The following is an 18,518-nucleotide window of genomic DNA, read 5'->3' as shown; positions in this document are numbered from 1 at the left end:
CTACCCCACCCGCCGTATTCACCAGACTTGGCTCCTTCCGACTACCATTTGTTTTCATCGATGGGGCACGCACTTTGATTCCTTCGAGGAGGTCGAAAATTGAGTGTCTGGTTGGTTTGCTTTAAAAGACGAACAATTTTTTTGGCGTGGTATCCACAAATTGCCAGAAAGGTGGTCAAAATGTGTAGAAAGCAATGGCCAATACTTTGAATAAAATGTTTTTTACTTTCCTATTATTAATTAGTGTTTTATTTTCACCAAAAAACGCTCATTTCATACCGGTACACCTGGTACTATCCCAAACCGCAGTTGCGTTTTTGATATATAAGCTTTGAATTACAGTTAACATTTTCGTTGAGATGCAAATATTATTTAGTTTCAGAAAGAGGCTACGAGTATCGATGGTGTCAAAAGCGGCCTTGAAATCTACTAAAAACATATATAATTTGCGTTTAGTTTGGAGGAACTCTTTAGGAATTGAGGTCAGCACAAAAATACTGTCTACGGTAGAGTATGATTTCCTAAAACCTGCCTGATAATCGCTCAGTAGGTGATATGTTTCCACCCAGTTGGTTAGTAGGGTAAGAAGAATAGAGGTGAAGATTTTTGTGATCACATTAAGAAATGATATACCTTTGTAATTAGATGGGTCGCCGACATCGCCTTTTTTAAATATGGGAAATATAATGTTTTTCTTGAAACTATCAGGAACGTTCTCTGATTCAAAGATACTATATAGGCAGTTGTCAAAGAATTTACGAATTCGGTTGATGATTTTTTTAGAAATTCTGCCGGTACTCTATCCACACCGGGTGCTTTACTTCGCTTTATCCCGGCCATTACTTCTATTGTGCTTATTTCAAGATCCAGTTCTTGTACTGTCGAGTAGGGCAACGCGAAATTATGTTGTACTGCCGACACTTCTTCATTTAGTAATCCTTTGTAATAGTTAGCCAGTATACTAATATCCACCTTAATAGGTTTGTATGATTTGGATCCATTTAGCGTTCTGACTAGAGCCCAAAAATCTTTAGAGTCCGTAACTTCATTTACAACTACCTCTAGTTGCATAAAGTATTCCTGGTGTTTCCGTTTACATATCTCTTTGAAAGCTTTATTTGCTGCATGATAATTTATTTTGGAGACATCACTATCAAACCATGGTTGACGACGTATTGTGCTGGTAGCTTTCTGCATAAAATCAGCTGCTTTGGTAATGCACAGCAGCAGATCATCAGTTTGTATTTGATCAATAGCGCTTACATATTGATCAGTGATCCTGTCCAGCTACTCCCTGTATCTTGTCGCGTGTTGTTCTCTCCATCTTAGCTTGGGTAAAAAATGTATTTCATCCTAATGATGATGTGTCGCTTTTTGCTTTTTTTCTAATGAGCGCCAAGATAGCAACGATGCTGGGAGGTCCAAACCGGAATTGGAACACAAAATTTTTCTAAGTTTATTAATTTATCAATATTAGCTAAATTAGAGCTTTTTCTTGAACTAAGAAATATGATTTAGATAGAAAATTCAATAATATTTCATTTGGTAACACTTCGTTCAATAATGTGTGTGACTGACACATCGATGGCGGCACTAATACTAAATAAATATTTTTTTTCGAAAGTGGCAACCTTTTTAGGCTTACTGTCAAAATCATATGTTAATCCGACCATTTGTTTACAAGTTATAGTGCTTTAAGTGACGCTACTTTTGAGTTTTTAAAAAAAAATGAATTCAAAGCAATTTCGTGTGCTGATTTATCATTGTTTTTTAATGAAAAAAAATACTGTTCAATGCCAGGAATGGCTTGAAAAACATTATTCAGATTCTGCTCCATCAAAAAGAAGCATTTGTTATTGGTATGCCCAATTCAAACGTGGTCGTACAGACACCGATGACATTCCATCTACTGGACGGCCAAATGACGCTGTTATTCCGGAAAACGTTGTAAAAACACTGAAAATCATTATGTCTGAGCGTAAAATGAAAGTGAGGGAGATTGCTGACATTCTACAGATATCAGCAGGCAGTGTACAAGTTAACACGTAATCAGCCACACTTCTATGTTTAAATAAAAATATCCGATGAATTATGTTTAAAAGCTCTCAGGTGAGAGTGTTGTAAAAAGCTCCCTCACATATGAAAGAGTCAGTTCAATTTTGGCTCTGCAGTGTAAAACATATATTTAATAAAGAAATAAATAATTGATAATTGGTAATGAAATAATTGGCGCCCAACGTGGGGCTCGAATAAAAAAGTTTAAGGTCAATAAATGTTAAATGTGAAAGTAATGCTGAAGCAAAACTCAGCTCCAAACACACCGAAGTGAAAAAAACACGTTTTGAGCAAATACTGCGTGCGGAAAAGCTTGTCTCAGCACATTTTTTGTATTTTGTTAAACGCGATATTTAAATTATTAATAATTATAAAAGAAAACAACTAAGTCAATTTAAATTGAAAATGACTATAAATTAGTGGATTGATTTATTTTATAAAAATCCGAACAGAAATAAAAATTGTTGTACATTGGGAACTGTCCACGAAGAAAGAAACATTTGCATTAACTTTACTTTTTTTTGCATTTTAAAACAACAAACAATTTTTTTATTACAAACAAAAAAAACATTGCAAACGTGCAGCTGAGAGGTGATTTAAAATAAAGACAAAAAATATTTAAAGTAATCAACATATAAACAATTTAAAAGAAAATAATTGAAGTGTGCTGGTGGTTTCAAAAGGTACACAGTTGTAATACGAACAAAACATAATATAACATTTGGAGGAACTCAGGGCGCGACCAGTCACTTTCGCGACAACAGGAGAATTTTTTTTATATTATTCTTAGATATTTAAGATATTTAAATTTACAATTGTATTGCTAGAATTAAATAAATTTTTTGAAATAATATTATTTTTGTATTATTATTGTTGCGATAGCCCTCCCTTGCAAACTCTTTATTAGAAACCTATTACCAATAGCGGCTCTGCAATAGAAACTTAAACATATACAGGAACGCCATAGAGTTGTTCATAGTGAAAAAATGAATGAAGACCAGCTGAAAGCCGTAATTGAGGCTGCCGTTAGTGGTGCTCTTGCCTCACAGAGGCAAATCTTTGAAAAATGAGTTAAGTAAACGTCTAAATAAAGTTACAGTAAATACCCCGGATGTAGAAATCTATGAGGAAACAAGGATAATCAGTGGAATAAGATGTGAAGAATTACTTGACATTGTCAAATCTCTGCCTGACTTTGAGGGCAGGCAAGAAACTTACGTGTCATGGCGACAAGCGGCTCACGTTGCTTATAAATTATTTCAAAACCATAATGGGAGCTCGAAACATTACCAGGCAGTTGCCATTATACGAAATAAAATAAAAGGATCGGCAGGCATGGTTTTAGCATCCTTTAACACTGTTCTCAATTTTAAAGCTATAATAGCACGTCTTCACATACGCTGATAAGCGGCCTATTTACCTAATCGAACAGGAGCTGTCTACCCTACGTCAGGGTAACCTGACTCTTTAACAATTCTATGAACAAGTGGAACAAAAATTGACTTTGCTTACCAACAAAGTAATTATGACTTATGATGGAACCTTGGCAGCATCCTTAAATGAAAAATACAGAATGGACGCGTTGCGCATATTTATTTCAGGTACAAAAAGAGCCTTAAGCAACATTCTTTTCTCGGCACAGCCAACCAATTTACCCGCAGCATTAGCTCTGGCACAAGAAGTTGAGGCAAACCATGAGCGTTATAAATTCGCATCCAACTTCGCGAGGAGTCTGGAAGATGAAGCTCACAGAACTGAACAAAGGCTTCAAAATAATGAAAGAAGTATGGGCAGATATAGTCAGGTAAGCAATTACGTTAAAAGTAATCAAGTTGATAATCAAAACAAAAATCCATATTTTATAAGACAAAATGCTGAAAAAAGACAAGTTGAAAAAATGGAGGTAGATCCAACCTCATCTAGGACGAGACACTGGAACAATGCCAAAACTCAAAGGAGTAATTATAATACGTCAGAGAAATACAACAACACTATTTTCGGGGTTCAATATAAGGATCAAAATATGAAAAGAAGAAATGACTCTGAAAGATTAACAGGACAAAAAATGCAGAGAGTGAATTTTATGCCACACGAAAGCATTTCTCAAACACAAGAAATGAGGAAATACGAGGAACTAGCCGAAGAATCACTAGTAGAAATTGATGACGATACTGATAGTTTTGACCATGTTAATTTTTTAGTGGAAACTCCCTGCTACCATTCATAGAGCGGAATATTGCAGGGAAAATTATAAAACTGCTGATTGACACCGGTGTGTCAAAGAATTACATTAAACCTCTTAAAGAGTTAAGATATACAAAACCAGTAAGCAACACTTTCATAGTAAAATCAATACATGGTTTTAATGAAATCAAGGATAAATGCTTCGTGAACCTGTTTAATATTAATAGCACCTTTTTTATATTACCCGATCTTACAAAATTTGATGGAATCATCGGCCTCGATTTGTTAACACAAATCGATGCAAAAATAGATTTTAAAAATAAAAATTTGAAGTATAATACGGGATCAGAACCGATCCAGTTTTTAAAATGTGCGAATGTAAATTTCACTCGAATTGAGGATATTAAAATTCCAGAAAAAGTTAACGAAAATTTCAAAAATTATTGAAAAGTGAACAAACGGTATTTGCTGATCCTGACGAATTACTTCCGTTCAACACAAATATTGTAGCTACCATTCGAACTGAGTGTGACGATCCCATTTATTCGAAACTATATCCTTATCCTATGGGCGTAGCAGATTTTGTGAATAAAGAAGTTCGTGACTTGCTAAGAAATGGTATAATTAGACCATCTAGATCGCCATACAATAATCCAATATGGGTTGTTGACAAAAAGGGAGTTGATGAACTTGGCAACACAAAAAATCGTCTTGTAATTGATTTCAGAAAATTAAATCAAAAAACGATAGACGATAAATATCCCATCCCTAACGTGATGGTGATACTCGCCAACTTAGGAAAAGCAAAATATTTTACAACTCTCGATTTAAAATCTGGCTTTCACCAAATAGTTTTGGCAGAAAGAGATCGCGAGAAAACTGCTTTTTCAGTCAACAGCGGAAAATATGAATTTTGTAGGCTACCATTTGGCTTGAAGAACGCACCCAGCGTATTTTAAAGGGCTATTGATGACGTGCTTTGAGACCAAATTGGAAAGACATGTCACGTTTACGTCGACGACGTTATCGTATTTTCAAAAACAGAAGAAGATCACATTAAACACATAGCGTGGGTCTTGAGGAAGTTGAACGAAGCCAATATGAGGATTTCACGGGAGAAGTCCCATTTCTTTAAGGAAAGCGTTGAGTACTTAGGTTTTACGGTAACTGGAGAGGGTATTCGAACAAGCCCAAGTAAAATAGAGGCAATTCGAAACTATACTGAGCCAACGACATTATTTAATGTCAGGTCATTTATGGGCTTAGCGAGCTATTACAGATGCTTTATAAGAAACTTCGCCTCAATAGCCAGGCCACTTACAGATATCTTTAAGGGCGAAAATGGTAGAGTTAGCACTCACCAATCGAAGAAAAAACAAATAGAGCTAAACAACAGTCAGCGTCAAGCTTTCAACAAGCTCAAGAAAATCTTGATGTCGGAAGACGTCTTGCTCCAGCATCCAGATTATGGAAAACCATTCGACCTAACAACGGATGCGTCATCTTTAGGATTAGGCGCTGTACTATCATAAAGCGGGAAGCCGATAACTATAATATCGAGGACCTTGAAAGACAACGAAATGAATTTCGCTACCAATGAAAGGGAATTACTCGCAATTGTTTGGGCTCTAAAGAATCTCAGAAATTATCTATATGGTGTTAAAAATTTAAATATTTTTACTGATCATCAACCTCTGTCGTTTGCGGTTTCAGACCGAAACCCCAACGCGAAAATTAAGCGGTGGAAAGCGTTCATAGATGAACATAATGCCCAAATTCTTTATAAGCCAGGAAAAGAAAACTACGTAGCCGATGCGCTATCACGGCAGAACATTCATGCGCTTGAAAATATGCCTAATTCTGAAGCAGCCACCATCCACAGCGAATTATCAATGTCTTATGCAATTGAAGCGACTGATAAGCCAGTGAATTGTTTCAGAAACCAAATCGTCATTGAACGAGCAAATGTGACATCGACTCGTACTTTTATAATCTTCCGCGAAAAAACTAGACACTTGATCAATTTTTTCAATGAAGAAGAACTATTGGAGAGTGTTAGAGAAGCAATAAAACCTGACGTAGTAAATGCAATTTACTGTGAGCTACCCATTATTGCTTGTATCCAGAATGAGCTCGTCAAGGCGTTTCCGTCTACAAAATTTTGGTACTCCAAGCATTTCGTCATGGACATATACGATAAAAACGATCAACGGGACATAGTAACAATAGAACACAATAGGGCGCACAGGGCCGCACAGGAAAATGTTAAGCAGATCTTGCGCGAATATTTTTTCCCAAAAATGACAAAATTGGCCAACGAAATCGTTGCAAATTGCAAAACCTGCTCAAAGGGTAAATACAACAGACATCAAAAAAAACAACTAATCGGCGAAACCCCGATTCCATCATATGTTGGTCAAATTCTTCATGTAGATATATTTTCCACAGATGGAAAATATTTTCTCACATGTATAGATAAGTTTTCGAAGTTTGCTATAGTGCAACCCATTGCTTCACGAACAATTGTGGATGTGAAAATTCCAATTTTACAATTGATGAATATCTTTCCAAAAACAAAAACAATTTTTTGTGACAATGAAAAGTCACTAAATTCGGAAACCATCAGGTCTACATTGACAAATACCTTTAATGTGACGTTAGCTAACGCTCCTCCCTTACACATTAATAGAAATTGCTAGGTGCCTGAAAATAGATAGGAAAATTGACGACACAGTCGAACTTATTATACAGGCAACCATAGCATACAATGGGTCAATTCACACCACAACCAAAAAGAAACCCATAGATATTCTTCATTCAGCTACACCTGAACTACAACAGGAAATAGAGAGCAAAATTAGAGAAGCCCAAGAAAACCAGCTAAAACAGCATAATAAAGCGAGGCAGAATAGAACCTTTCAAGTGGGCGAAACAGTTTTCGTCAAAACAAATAGAAGACTGGGAAACAAAATAACTCCATTGTGCGTCGAAGGAAAGGTGGAAGCAGACCTAGGATCATCTGTCCTCATAAAGGGAAGGGTGGTCCATAAGGACAACCTCAGGTAATATTCTGTAGTGGTTTGCAAGGGCGAAGCGAGCTGATGCATTCACAATACTAATGTTCTAAGAGTGTTCTCTTTTACACAATTGTATGATTTTAACTATTGTTAAACTATTGTTTATATTTAACTATTGTTATATTTAATATATTGTTATCTAACTATTGTTATATTTTTTAATAATAACATATTTTTGTTTTATATATTTTGTTAAATATTCCAATAATTGCTAACTTATTGTATTCAACGCAAAAAGAGACCGAGGACGACTCTTACTTAGCGAGGGAGGAGTTAACACGTAATCAGTCACACTTCTATGTTTAAATAAAAATATCCGATGAATTATGTTTAAAAGCTCTCAGGTGAGAGTGTTGTAAAAAGCTCCCTCACATATGAAAGAGTCAGTTCAATTTTGGCTCTGCAGTGTAAAACATATATTTAATAAAGAAATAAATAATTGATAATTGGTAATAAAATAATTTACACACCATAATACACTAACATTTGGGTATGAAAAAGGTGTTTTCCAAATGGGTGCCGCGTTTGCTCACACCGGAGCAAAAATAACAACGAATCGATGATTCAAAGAGCTGTTTGGACATGTTTACGCGCAATAAGTTGGAGTTTTTGCGTCGGTACATCACGATGAATGAAACATGGATCCACCATTTCACTCCAGAGTCAAATCGGCAGTCTGCTAAGTGGCATGCAGCCGGTGAAAGCCGTCCAAAGCGACCAAAGAGGCAGCAGTTGGCTGACAAGGTTATGGCATCTGTATTTTGGGATGAGCATGGAATAATATTTATCGACTATCTCCAGAAGGGGGAGACCATCAACAGCGACTATTATATAGCGTTATTGGAGTGTTTGAAAGACGAAATCGCAAAGAAACGGCCTCATATCGCGAACAAAACAGTTTTGTTCCACCAAGACAATGCACCGTGCCACAAGTCGATGAAAACGATGGCAAAATTAAACGAATTGAGCTACGAATTGCTGCCGCACCCACCATATTCTCCAGATCTGGCCCCCAGCGACTACTGGCTCTTCGCAGACCACAAAAAGATGCTCCGTGGTAAGAGATTTGGCTCAAATGATGAAGTAATCGCCGAAACAAACGCCTATTTTGAAGGCAAAGAAAAATCGTTTTACAAAGGCTGTATCGAAAGATTGCAAAAGCGTTGGAATGATTGTATCTCCCTAAAAGGGGACTATGTTGATGAATAAAAACGAATTTTGGCAAAAAAATGTGTTTTAATTAGTTAGTCACACACATTATTGAACGAAGTGTTATGTAACTCATAATTGTATGTTGTGCAATAGCTGAAATATTCACATAATAAAAAAACCAAATTTTAAAAAAAACTGACACCTTTTACTTAACAAATTATTAAAAAACAACTAAGTGTTCGATGGACCTGCACGCACATGCGTTTGAAAGGCAATAAGGCTTTCAAATAAAGTAAAAATCAGAAAAATCGTATGCGTGGAATTCGCACAAAAACATGTTAAAAATCAATGTCTTATCTCCCTCCAGATGACACATTTGAAAAAAACAACAACGTAAAATGATCAGAAACACATCACGAAATATAATTTTAAATCGTCAACCGATGATTTTATATTTATCATAAAAATATGATAAAAAATAACCTTTTTTTTACCTTAATTTACTCTACCATATATATTTACTCTGCAACTAAATTGAAACAACTTGCTTTAAAAGCTTCAATGCAAAATCCATGTCTTTTTATCGAACAAAAAGGTAAACAATTATTAATAATTATCATATTTGTAGATGATTTATTACTAGCATTAAACAACAGCATGTGGCTCAAAAGCACAAAACATGCATTAAGCGAATCTTTCGAGATGAAAGATATTGCTCCAGTAAAACGTTGTGACATCAAATTATTTTGACACAACAAGCCTATATTCAAAAATTATAAGAACGTTTCAATATGGTTGAATATAAACCAGCAAAATCTCCCATAAAGACAAACTTTAAAACTGAAAAACCAAATGACATTGATGAAGAAGTCATGGCTAGGTACCCCTATCAAAAGCTAATAGAAGCCCTTTTGTACCTAGCAGTTACAACAAGACCAGACATAGTATTTGCAGTAAACTACATGAGCCAGTTTAATACAAACTACAATGAGGAGCACTGTAGAGCTGCAAAGCGAATTTTACGGTATTTAAATGGTACCAAAAAATATGGACTTCTCTACACACAAAATAATAAATGTTAAAAAATATATTACTAAGCAATTACTTAATAATATCAACTTAATATTTAATTCATAGACATATAGACATATAGATTATCCCGATTGGAGTTTTGCACGGTAAGATATTTGATTGTAAAAATATGTAACTTCAAAAAAAAATTTCAATATTTTTTCATGAAATTTGTATGATATGAATTAAATATTCAGTTGATATTATTAAATATATTGCTTAGTAATATATTTTTTTATCATTTGTCATCCTTCTTTTTTTCTCAAATGATTGTTTTAAGAGAAATAATAATTTTCATATTTGATTGCATTGCCTTGTTCGAAGAATAATGCGATTTTTCTGATTTTTTTTGCAATTGAAAGTTTGTTTTATTGTCGTTAGTGTCCTGCTTTGCTTCTACGCCGTATATGGCGCTGTGGAGGTATACGTTTTTTATCAAATAATTGGATTTTTGATCAAAAATGATCAATTTTTGAAAAAATAATATGGAAAAACTGTGCATACGATTTTCTTGATTGTGATCATTTTGGAAAGGTAATATATTTGTCTTTAAAGGAAAATATCGTTATTGCCATCGGGCTTTTGCACGCGATGATATGTTTGTTAGAGTAAATTAAGGTAGAAAAAAAGGTTATTTTTTATCATATTTTTATGATAAATATAAAATCATCGGTTGACGATTTAAAATTATATTTCGTGATGTGTTTCTGATCATTTTACGTTGTTGTTTTTTTCAAATGTGTCATCTGGAGGGAGATAAGACATTAATTTTTAACATGTTTTTGTGCGAATTCCACGCATACGATTTTTCTGATTTTTACTTTATTTGAAAGCCTTATTGCCTTTCAAACGCATGTGTGTGCAGGTCCATCGAACACTTAGTTGTTTTGTAATAATTTGTTAAGTAAAAAGAGTCAGTTTTCTTTAAAAATTTGGTTTTTTTATTTTGTGAATATCTCAGCTATTGCACAACATACAATTATGAGGTACATACCAAATAAAATATTATTGAATTTTCTATCTAAATAATATTTCTTATTTCAAGAAAAAGCTTTAATTTAGCTAATATTGACAAAATAATAAACTTAGAAAAATTTTGTGTTCCAAGTTCGGTTTGGACCTCCCAGCATCGTTGCTCTCTTGGCACTAGCTTTTTTCTATTACCACATTTTTACTTCTCATAACAACGTTCGTATTCTACATTTTTTATTTCTCATAACAACGTTCGTATTCTACATTTGGATGTTCGATATGATACCCAACGTAGGTTTCGTATGGTTTCCTCAGCTTTGCGATACCGATTGGAAAAACATTCAGTTATGCAAAAATTAGATATTGGGATTTTCGATCGACTTATCTTGTATATTATCTACTCTTCTGTTGCATGCAAAAACGAAATTGTTTTTATTAAAGAACTGAATTAGCCACTGTGAAAGCAATTTTTTGTTGCATATCACTTAGATGAACATCCAGATAATGGAACAGTAACCAAGTACCTTTGTTATTTTACATAGCATTTTTTGTCGTGGAGGCATAAAATGTTGTTGTGACCCCCGTAGTACCAGATCGGTTCATCTCTGGTCAGATGTCGCGAGTGCGGATCTCACTCACTACCATTTGCACTTCCTACATTAGTGGCAGAGTGGCACTGGGGGATTTTAGTCGCCTCTTACGACAGGCAATCCTAACCGCGGAGTATTCCTTTCCACTCTCTGCAGGGAAAATGGAACAGTAACTAGGTCCTGTTAACCCATCTTTATATTTTCTATATATTTATATTTAAACTGATTCTCTTGACGTCTAAGGTCAATTAATTTGTAGCTTTGATGTGATTATATAATAGATCATTATACTAGACTGTACGATTGAGTCTAATAAAGTTATTAATGCGCGCACGGGTGATTTCTTGATAGCACACGGGCTAATCTTAGCAACCACAAACTTAAAAAAAGACAACGATTTTAAACATGACCCCTTCGTTTGACTATCAACGAAGTACTACTTTATGTTTAAGTAAAATGCACGAAGGCTTGTGCTTGGCAGCGTTGTCATATAGCAAATAATTTACAGTTTTACATATAATGAAATTAAAATACATATTTGGTTTTTTTTACGATGTATTCTGAACATAGACAATTAAATTTAGTGATTCTAACGAATTAAAGTGTATTTGTGTTTTTTATATTGAATTTCATTTTTCTATCTTAAGTCCAACGTATATCACTAGGAGTATATATTAAGAGTATATATTCTATTAATATCACATTTTTACATTTTGTGTGAAAAGTAAGAATACAGCTCATTTTTTGTTTATTTATTGAAATTTATTATTATTTAATAATTATTAAAAACCACATGAACTTTAGATAGGTTATATGTTACAAATATAAAAAAAACATAAACCACAATTAAATTATTTCCAGCCGGACAAAGTTCAGAAAACAAAAATGTGAATATATGGGACACTTTGCTGCCGCAGAAAAAGTCCTGCGTATCAGGTATGTTTTCATTTAAGTATAGTTATGCAATAAAATAACATATTTTAAAAATGTACTAAAAGATTTAGAAATAAAAAGACTTTTACTAAGAAAACAAAGCGAAACATTCAATATTCAATTTCCAAAATACTGCTGCAACCACGTTATATTATTACTTCAGTACGAGAACCTATAAGAGAGTGCAATGTAGCTAGTCATAAACTGCATGAATCAATTATATTCTTTATTAAAACTTCAATATGAATTATAATAAAACTTATTTATATTAAAATAATTAACATTATTATAAGTTAAATAATATTTACAGTTTTTAAACTAATATTATGTAACTTACTATAACTATACACCAAATTATGCTAGTTTGTTGCTTTTTTTTCGAAGAAAGTCTCTATAATATTTAATTTTTGCGACCTTGAAGCCCTTCTTATTTCATTAATAAGTATAATTTTCCTTACTTAGGAATTCAATACCTGTAGCCAGCTTCAGTAATATAATGCAATTAGACAATGTACACATTTATTTTAAAATTTAAACAAAAAACTAAGTTGTTTAGACAACAACGAAATAAAGCAAAGATGCAAAACGAAAAAAAAGCACAGGTATACTTAAAAACATAACATGCATATATGCTTTGAACACCGCTTGCGTGTAAATTATGTTTGCTTGTTCCCAGTCCAAGAGAGCGAGTGAGATGTTTATTACTACAATATAATTGTGACTGGTGAAATTGTTCCAATCATTCACGAGTTCTACTTAATATAATTTAACTACTATAACTTAAAATTAAAATTCGAGTTTCGAAAATTTCGAGCTTGTCGAAATGTTCGGGTTTCATTCATAACTCCATCCTAAGTAGGAGTCGTCCTCGATTCACTTCTTAGGATTGCTAAAAACATAATAAGCTAATCATAATTATAATAATAAAATTTAATGACAATATTTATATGATATATTTTTTTTTAAAGACTTATACATTTATTTATTGTATCTTCTCTTACAATGAGCCCAACAATAAGTTTTAAAATCATATCACTAATTCCATAATATTACACATTTTTATTTTAACTATACACTGTATAAAATAAAATAAAATAAGTAAACCTTATATCACGAACCTCACTTAGAACAATGGGTTAAATTTCATTGGAATAAGTGTTAGGTGGTTTATTAATCAGGTGGTATTGAAAATTAATGGCTGGACGGTCAGCTCTTTTTAGACGGGAAGTAGTGGATAGATGTACGAGATTTCTTGCTAGGAGCTTAACATGTTCTGTCAGCCTTTTATTGTATTTTTTTCTTATATTGTCAAATTCATTTTTAACTAGGGGAATTTGTAGATCTCAGTGAATACTTTCATTCCTTATATACCATGGTGCACCAGTGATTGTTCTCAGTATTATTGACTGAGCTCTTTGGATAATTTCCATATTTGAAGCACTAGCATTGCCAAATAACTGGATACCATAAGTCCATATTGGTTTTATAATGCTGTTATACAAGAGTATTTTATACTCTTCATAGTGAAAATCTGCTATTAATGAACCAATGCAACTTAGAGGCTTGGAGCTTCATCTGAATTTTTTTTGGCTTCAATATGTTTGCGCCAAGTCTGTGTAGGTGAATACCTAAGTACGTTAATTTATCTGCTTGTGGTATGGGAATGTTATTTAGTAAAATTGTTGGAGATATACTTCGATTAAAGGTAAAAATGACGTGTCTACATTTTAGTTCATTAATTTTAATTCGCCATTTTGACAACCATTTCTCCACCCAAAATAAGTGAAATTAAGGTTGGTTTGAAGTTAGCACAACGTTTTTGTTTCGACATAAAATTGTCGTATCATCAACAAACGTTCTGGTGACGACTGAGCTCCTTATTGGGATATCGGATGTGTAAAGTACATACAAGATAGAGCCAAGAACACTTCCTTGTGGAACACCAGCTTCTATTGGGAAATTATTAGAAGTATATGATTTTCATTTAACTTTAAAGCTTCTGTTATGCAGATACGATTCTGAAACTGAGTGGACATATGAAGGTAATGAACAGCGTATCCTATATAGGAGCCCATTAAGTCACACTTTATCAAATGCTTGTTTAACATCGAGAAATACCGCAGAACAATATTCTCTGAGCTCGAATGCGTGTCTTATTTCGTTCGTTATACGATTCATTTGCTCAATAGTTCCATATTTTTCTCTAAAACCAAACTGGTGGGAGGGTATTAGGTTTTGACCGTCAAGGAATGGTTTTAGCTTTAAAAGCAGTGTTCTTTCAAAGAGTGGCATGGTAGTAAGCTTATTGGCCGGTATGAAGAGGCAAGCGTGGGATCTTTACCTAATTTATGAATCATAATAATCATCAATGTTTTCCACTCTGTTGGGTAAAAGCCAAATTTAATAATGGCATTAAAAAGTCTTGTGATAAAATTTATAGCCAAAAGGGGTAAATTTTTTTATCATGTTGGGTGAGATATAATCATATCCCGGTGCCTCTTTGCAATCTAACTTGTTTGTGATTATTTGAACAAGATCATTGGCCGTTATATGCATGTCAATAGATATTGCATGTAGATGCTGAGTAGGAAAGTCATAATGTCCTGTTGCAGGATTTAGTTGGAACACCTCTTTAAGTTAATTAGCAAAAACGTTAGATTTTTCTTCAGTTTCCGAGAGAGTTTCTTATTGGAGACTCCAATTCTATGGCGGAATTTATACCTTTGCTAGCATTCTACAAGGATGAATGGTTTTTCTATTTGGACATAGGTTTTGAATATAATTATATTGCCTGACTTTGGTTTCCTTACATAATGCAGATCTAAGTCTCCTTTTCGATTCCTTTAATAAGTGTTTCGCTAGATTTTTGCCAATCGCGCCTTAACCTACGTTTTTGTGAAATTAAGTTTTCTATGTCACTATTTGTAAATACTTTATTGGATATGTAAATTTTATTGTCTTTAGGAGTGGAGTTTTCTGCTGCTGAAATCAGAATTGAGTTTAAAACCAATGTTGCGTCCTTAATGTGAGATTTATACTTTATTTTTTAATTTTTGTGTATGTTTGAACTAATGTACTTTTTATATTTGAGCCAGTTTGTTCTAGGACTTGCAAGGCTGTAGAAACAATCTCGTAACTGAGGAGCATAAAGTAACCAAAATGTAACTGGAGAATAATCAGAAGACAAATCGCAGCTTGTGTATGTTGAGATAAAATTTCTGATTATGCCTTTGGTTACGGCGAAGTCTATTAGGTCTGGTATTTTATTGTTACCAGCAGGCCAATATGTTGGCTGCCTAGAAGAAATTACGTCTAGTGCATTTATCCCATTTAGAACGGAATTGTAAAGCTGTTTACCCTTTGGATTACAGAGCCGTGAACTCCAATACGTGTGCTTAGCGTTGTAGTGTCCTGCTGCAAGAAATCTTTCACCTAAAGTTAAGAAATATCATCAGTAAACTGCCAATAAAGTTGAATTTTTCTCTTTGTGTTTAAGGCATATTGATGTGGCTTGCATATAATTATGAGCATATGTACCTAGAAAATTGTGTTTTAGACTCCTTCTTATCACAATATCTGTACCACCATGTGCTTTGCCATCTGGGTGATTGGTTTTATAGAACAAATAACCAGGAATAGAAAATAAATGTTTTTGTTAGATGTGTTTCTGAGCAAAGCATTACATACACATTTTCTCGGGTACATGTACAAATTTTTAAAGTACTCACTTATTAGAAAAAAACATTTGCATTAATTGGCATTGCATTTTAACTATCTCGTAGTTTGACATAAACTGAGTTAACCTCTGAGTGAGAGTGAAAATCATCATTTTGAAACTATTACTTTAAACTGGAGGAGCTTGTTGCTTGTCAGATTTAACAGCATTAGCATATGAAACACATGGTGTAACAGAATAAAAAGTTAAAGGTTGGGGTACTGCAACTAATTTGATGGGTTTACCTCTTGTAGGCTTAAGCAACGTGTCTTTATGCAGATCTAACCTGTGCTTCAGTTATTTTTAAATAGGACAGCCTCTGTAGTTTACGGTGTGATTTCCACTGCAGTTGCTACATTTTTTGGATTTGGTGTCCTTTAATGCTTATATATCGCATTAGGAACTACGGTGAAGTTCGCCACATGCTACGCACATTGTGCAAAGAGTGCAATATGGCTTAGTCTGGCCATACTCTTGGCAGTTTGTGCATTGCACTGGACTATTTCGCTTGTGGGGCTCCTCAACGCTAATTTTCCGGTGAAGTAAGTATTGCAGGTTGTAGATGGGATGGTCACATTTTCTTTAAGCTTAGAAGCTTCCGGGTAAAGTTCAACTTTAAACATAGGTTGTGGAATTTTATTTTTATTAACTATATTTACAACTACTCTACCGCTAAAGGCTTTTTCGCTTAGGGCATTTGTGATTTTATTGGGTTCTATATTTGACTCAATACCTTTGATAACTACAACAAGGCCTTTACTACTCTTCAGTTGGTATGTGTAGTAATTTTTCTTGCTGTCGTCGAAATGTTTGGTAATGACTTTGTCAATTTGTATCTTTGTTTCATGTATATTGCCCCTGGTTAAAGAAACAATATGAAAAGTATTACTACCAATCAGACTTGCTAGGAGTGTGACAAGAAAAATCTTATTATGCCTTAAAAACATACAAGCGACAGAGCTTTTCATCTGAAACTAAAACAGTACATCTAAAAGCGAATTATTAAAAAATGCTATCCGCAAAAAGAACAAAATATGAAAATCAGGTCAAAAATAAGTTCTTTGACATAAAAAGCTCGAAAGACTTTTGAAATCTTGTTAAATCGTACAATCGAAAATCTTTTATCAATAACCTCATATCCAATTCTATTTGGAATAGCTTCTACGAGCAAATTTATTTACCTCGTTCTACCTTTGAACATGTACTATCCGGAAACTTTTTCGAATCGCTGGATTCGGAAATATCAATAATTGCAATGAAAAGAGCAATAAAAAAAATCAAAAGCAATAAGACTCCAGGCGATGAGTCTTTTACGGCAGAGTTCTTGTCAAATCACTGGATTTATACCCTACAATCTTTATTCAACAATATTCTCCTAAATAGAAGCACACCAGATTCTTGGTCACGGTCCGTTTTTGTTATGTTTGACATTAAAGGTGATATTAACTCCCACGAAAACTATAAAACCCATTGTTCTATGCAACACTATCTTAAAAAATTTCTCTCATATTCTATATGATCGCCTCTTGCCATGGGCGGAACAACATAAAAAAATGGGTTTCGAAATAAAAAATCATGTACTGACAATATTTTCTCACTACAAACAACAATACAAATGCATCTATATTTAAAAAGCAACTCTGCTTATGGACTATTTATCAAACGGGCATTGGATTCTATTGTCTAAACACTGCTCTGTCAAAGAATTAATTAGAAACAAAAAAAATCAAAATCAGCAAAAAAAATCAGCCCTCTCCATTTTATATTGTTTATTGCTGACCTAGAAAGGAATACAAATACCGCAACATTGACGATTTACATGATATCTTGATGCTTCTTTTTGCAGACGATACCGTTGCCCAATTATTTTACTAAAACATTTGACTTGAAAGTCTTTTTTTTGTTTTGTTTTTATAAATAAATGGTAATGGTATAGAAAATGGTAATTATGCCATTAATGCGATATAGCATCGAACTTTGGGGTACTGCATCCAAATCCAACATTTAAATTATTCAAAGGCAACAATCAAAAATATTAAGAACTATCGTTAATGCTGATAGGTATATACCAAACAACGAAATCAATAAAGACTTAGGTGTTAGGCCAATAATCAAGGTGATAAACGCGGCTAGTGCAAAGCATATAACTTGACTACATGAAAACTCAGAACTCCGGACATTACCGACGAAAGAATCAGCTAACACCAGAAGACTAAGATGTTCATTCTCAAAAAACTTCATTAGTGTTTTCTTTTTGTTACTGCAACACTCCAATTGCAGACGCTCCGTTTTTATCTAAATTTAAAATTTAAATATAAATAAGTGCGCACAAAGATTAAATAATAAACATACTCGTTATCGCGATCCGTGACAGCATAATGGCGGTTTATATATTTAATCACAAAATCCATTCCTGAATTTACGAAAAAAAACAAATTTAACAAAAACATTAAAATAAAAATTGTGTTTTGTTACTAATACGTACAAAACAGCTGATAGAGACTGCATTTGTTTATTTTTTTTAACGAAAGTAAGAATTTATAAACGTGGCGTTGCCACAATGTATATTTCAAATTCTTTTTAAAAAAATTTTATATACTGTATGTTTTTCCAATCAGTAATCATCAAACTGTGATTATAGTACAAAAAATTAATATTTTATGAACAATTGTAAAAGTATTATACAACGACATTCACTAATTAGTGAAAATGGCCTAAATGGTTATATAATGTTAAATGCAGAAGACATTAAAATAAAAGATCAACCTA

The 18,518-nt window shown here is 33.5% G+C and overlaps 1 protein-coding gene across 1 annotated transcript in view; it reads left to right on the top strand.

The window, feature by feature from the left end:
* Positions 1 to 18,518, top strand: part of LOC119666173 (dmX-like protein 2) — a 229,798-nt gene that overhangs the window by 181,920 nt on the left and 29,360 nt on the right. The window contains exon 16 of the mRNA XM_038075458.1: positions 11,963 to 12,037. Coding sequence (XP_037931386.1) covers positions 11,963 to 12,037 — 75 coding nt within the window. The remainder of the gene's footprint in view (positions 1 to 11,962; positions 12,038 to 18,518) is intronic.

The sequence above is a fragment of the Teleopsis dalmanni genome, chromosome 1 (genome assembly GCF_002237135.1).
Source record: "Teleopsis dalmanni isolate 2A chromosome 1, ASM223713v2, whole genome shotgun sequence".
NCBI lineage: Eukaryota > Metazoa > Arthropoda > Insecta > Diptera > Diopsidae > Teleopsis > Teleopsis dalmanni.
Note: the sequence above shows the minus strand (reverse complement) of the source record. Positions and strands in the feature narration are given on the sequence as shown.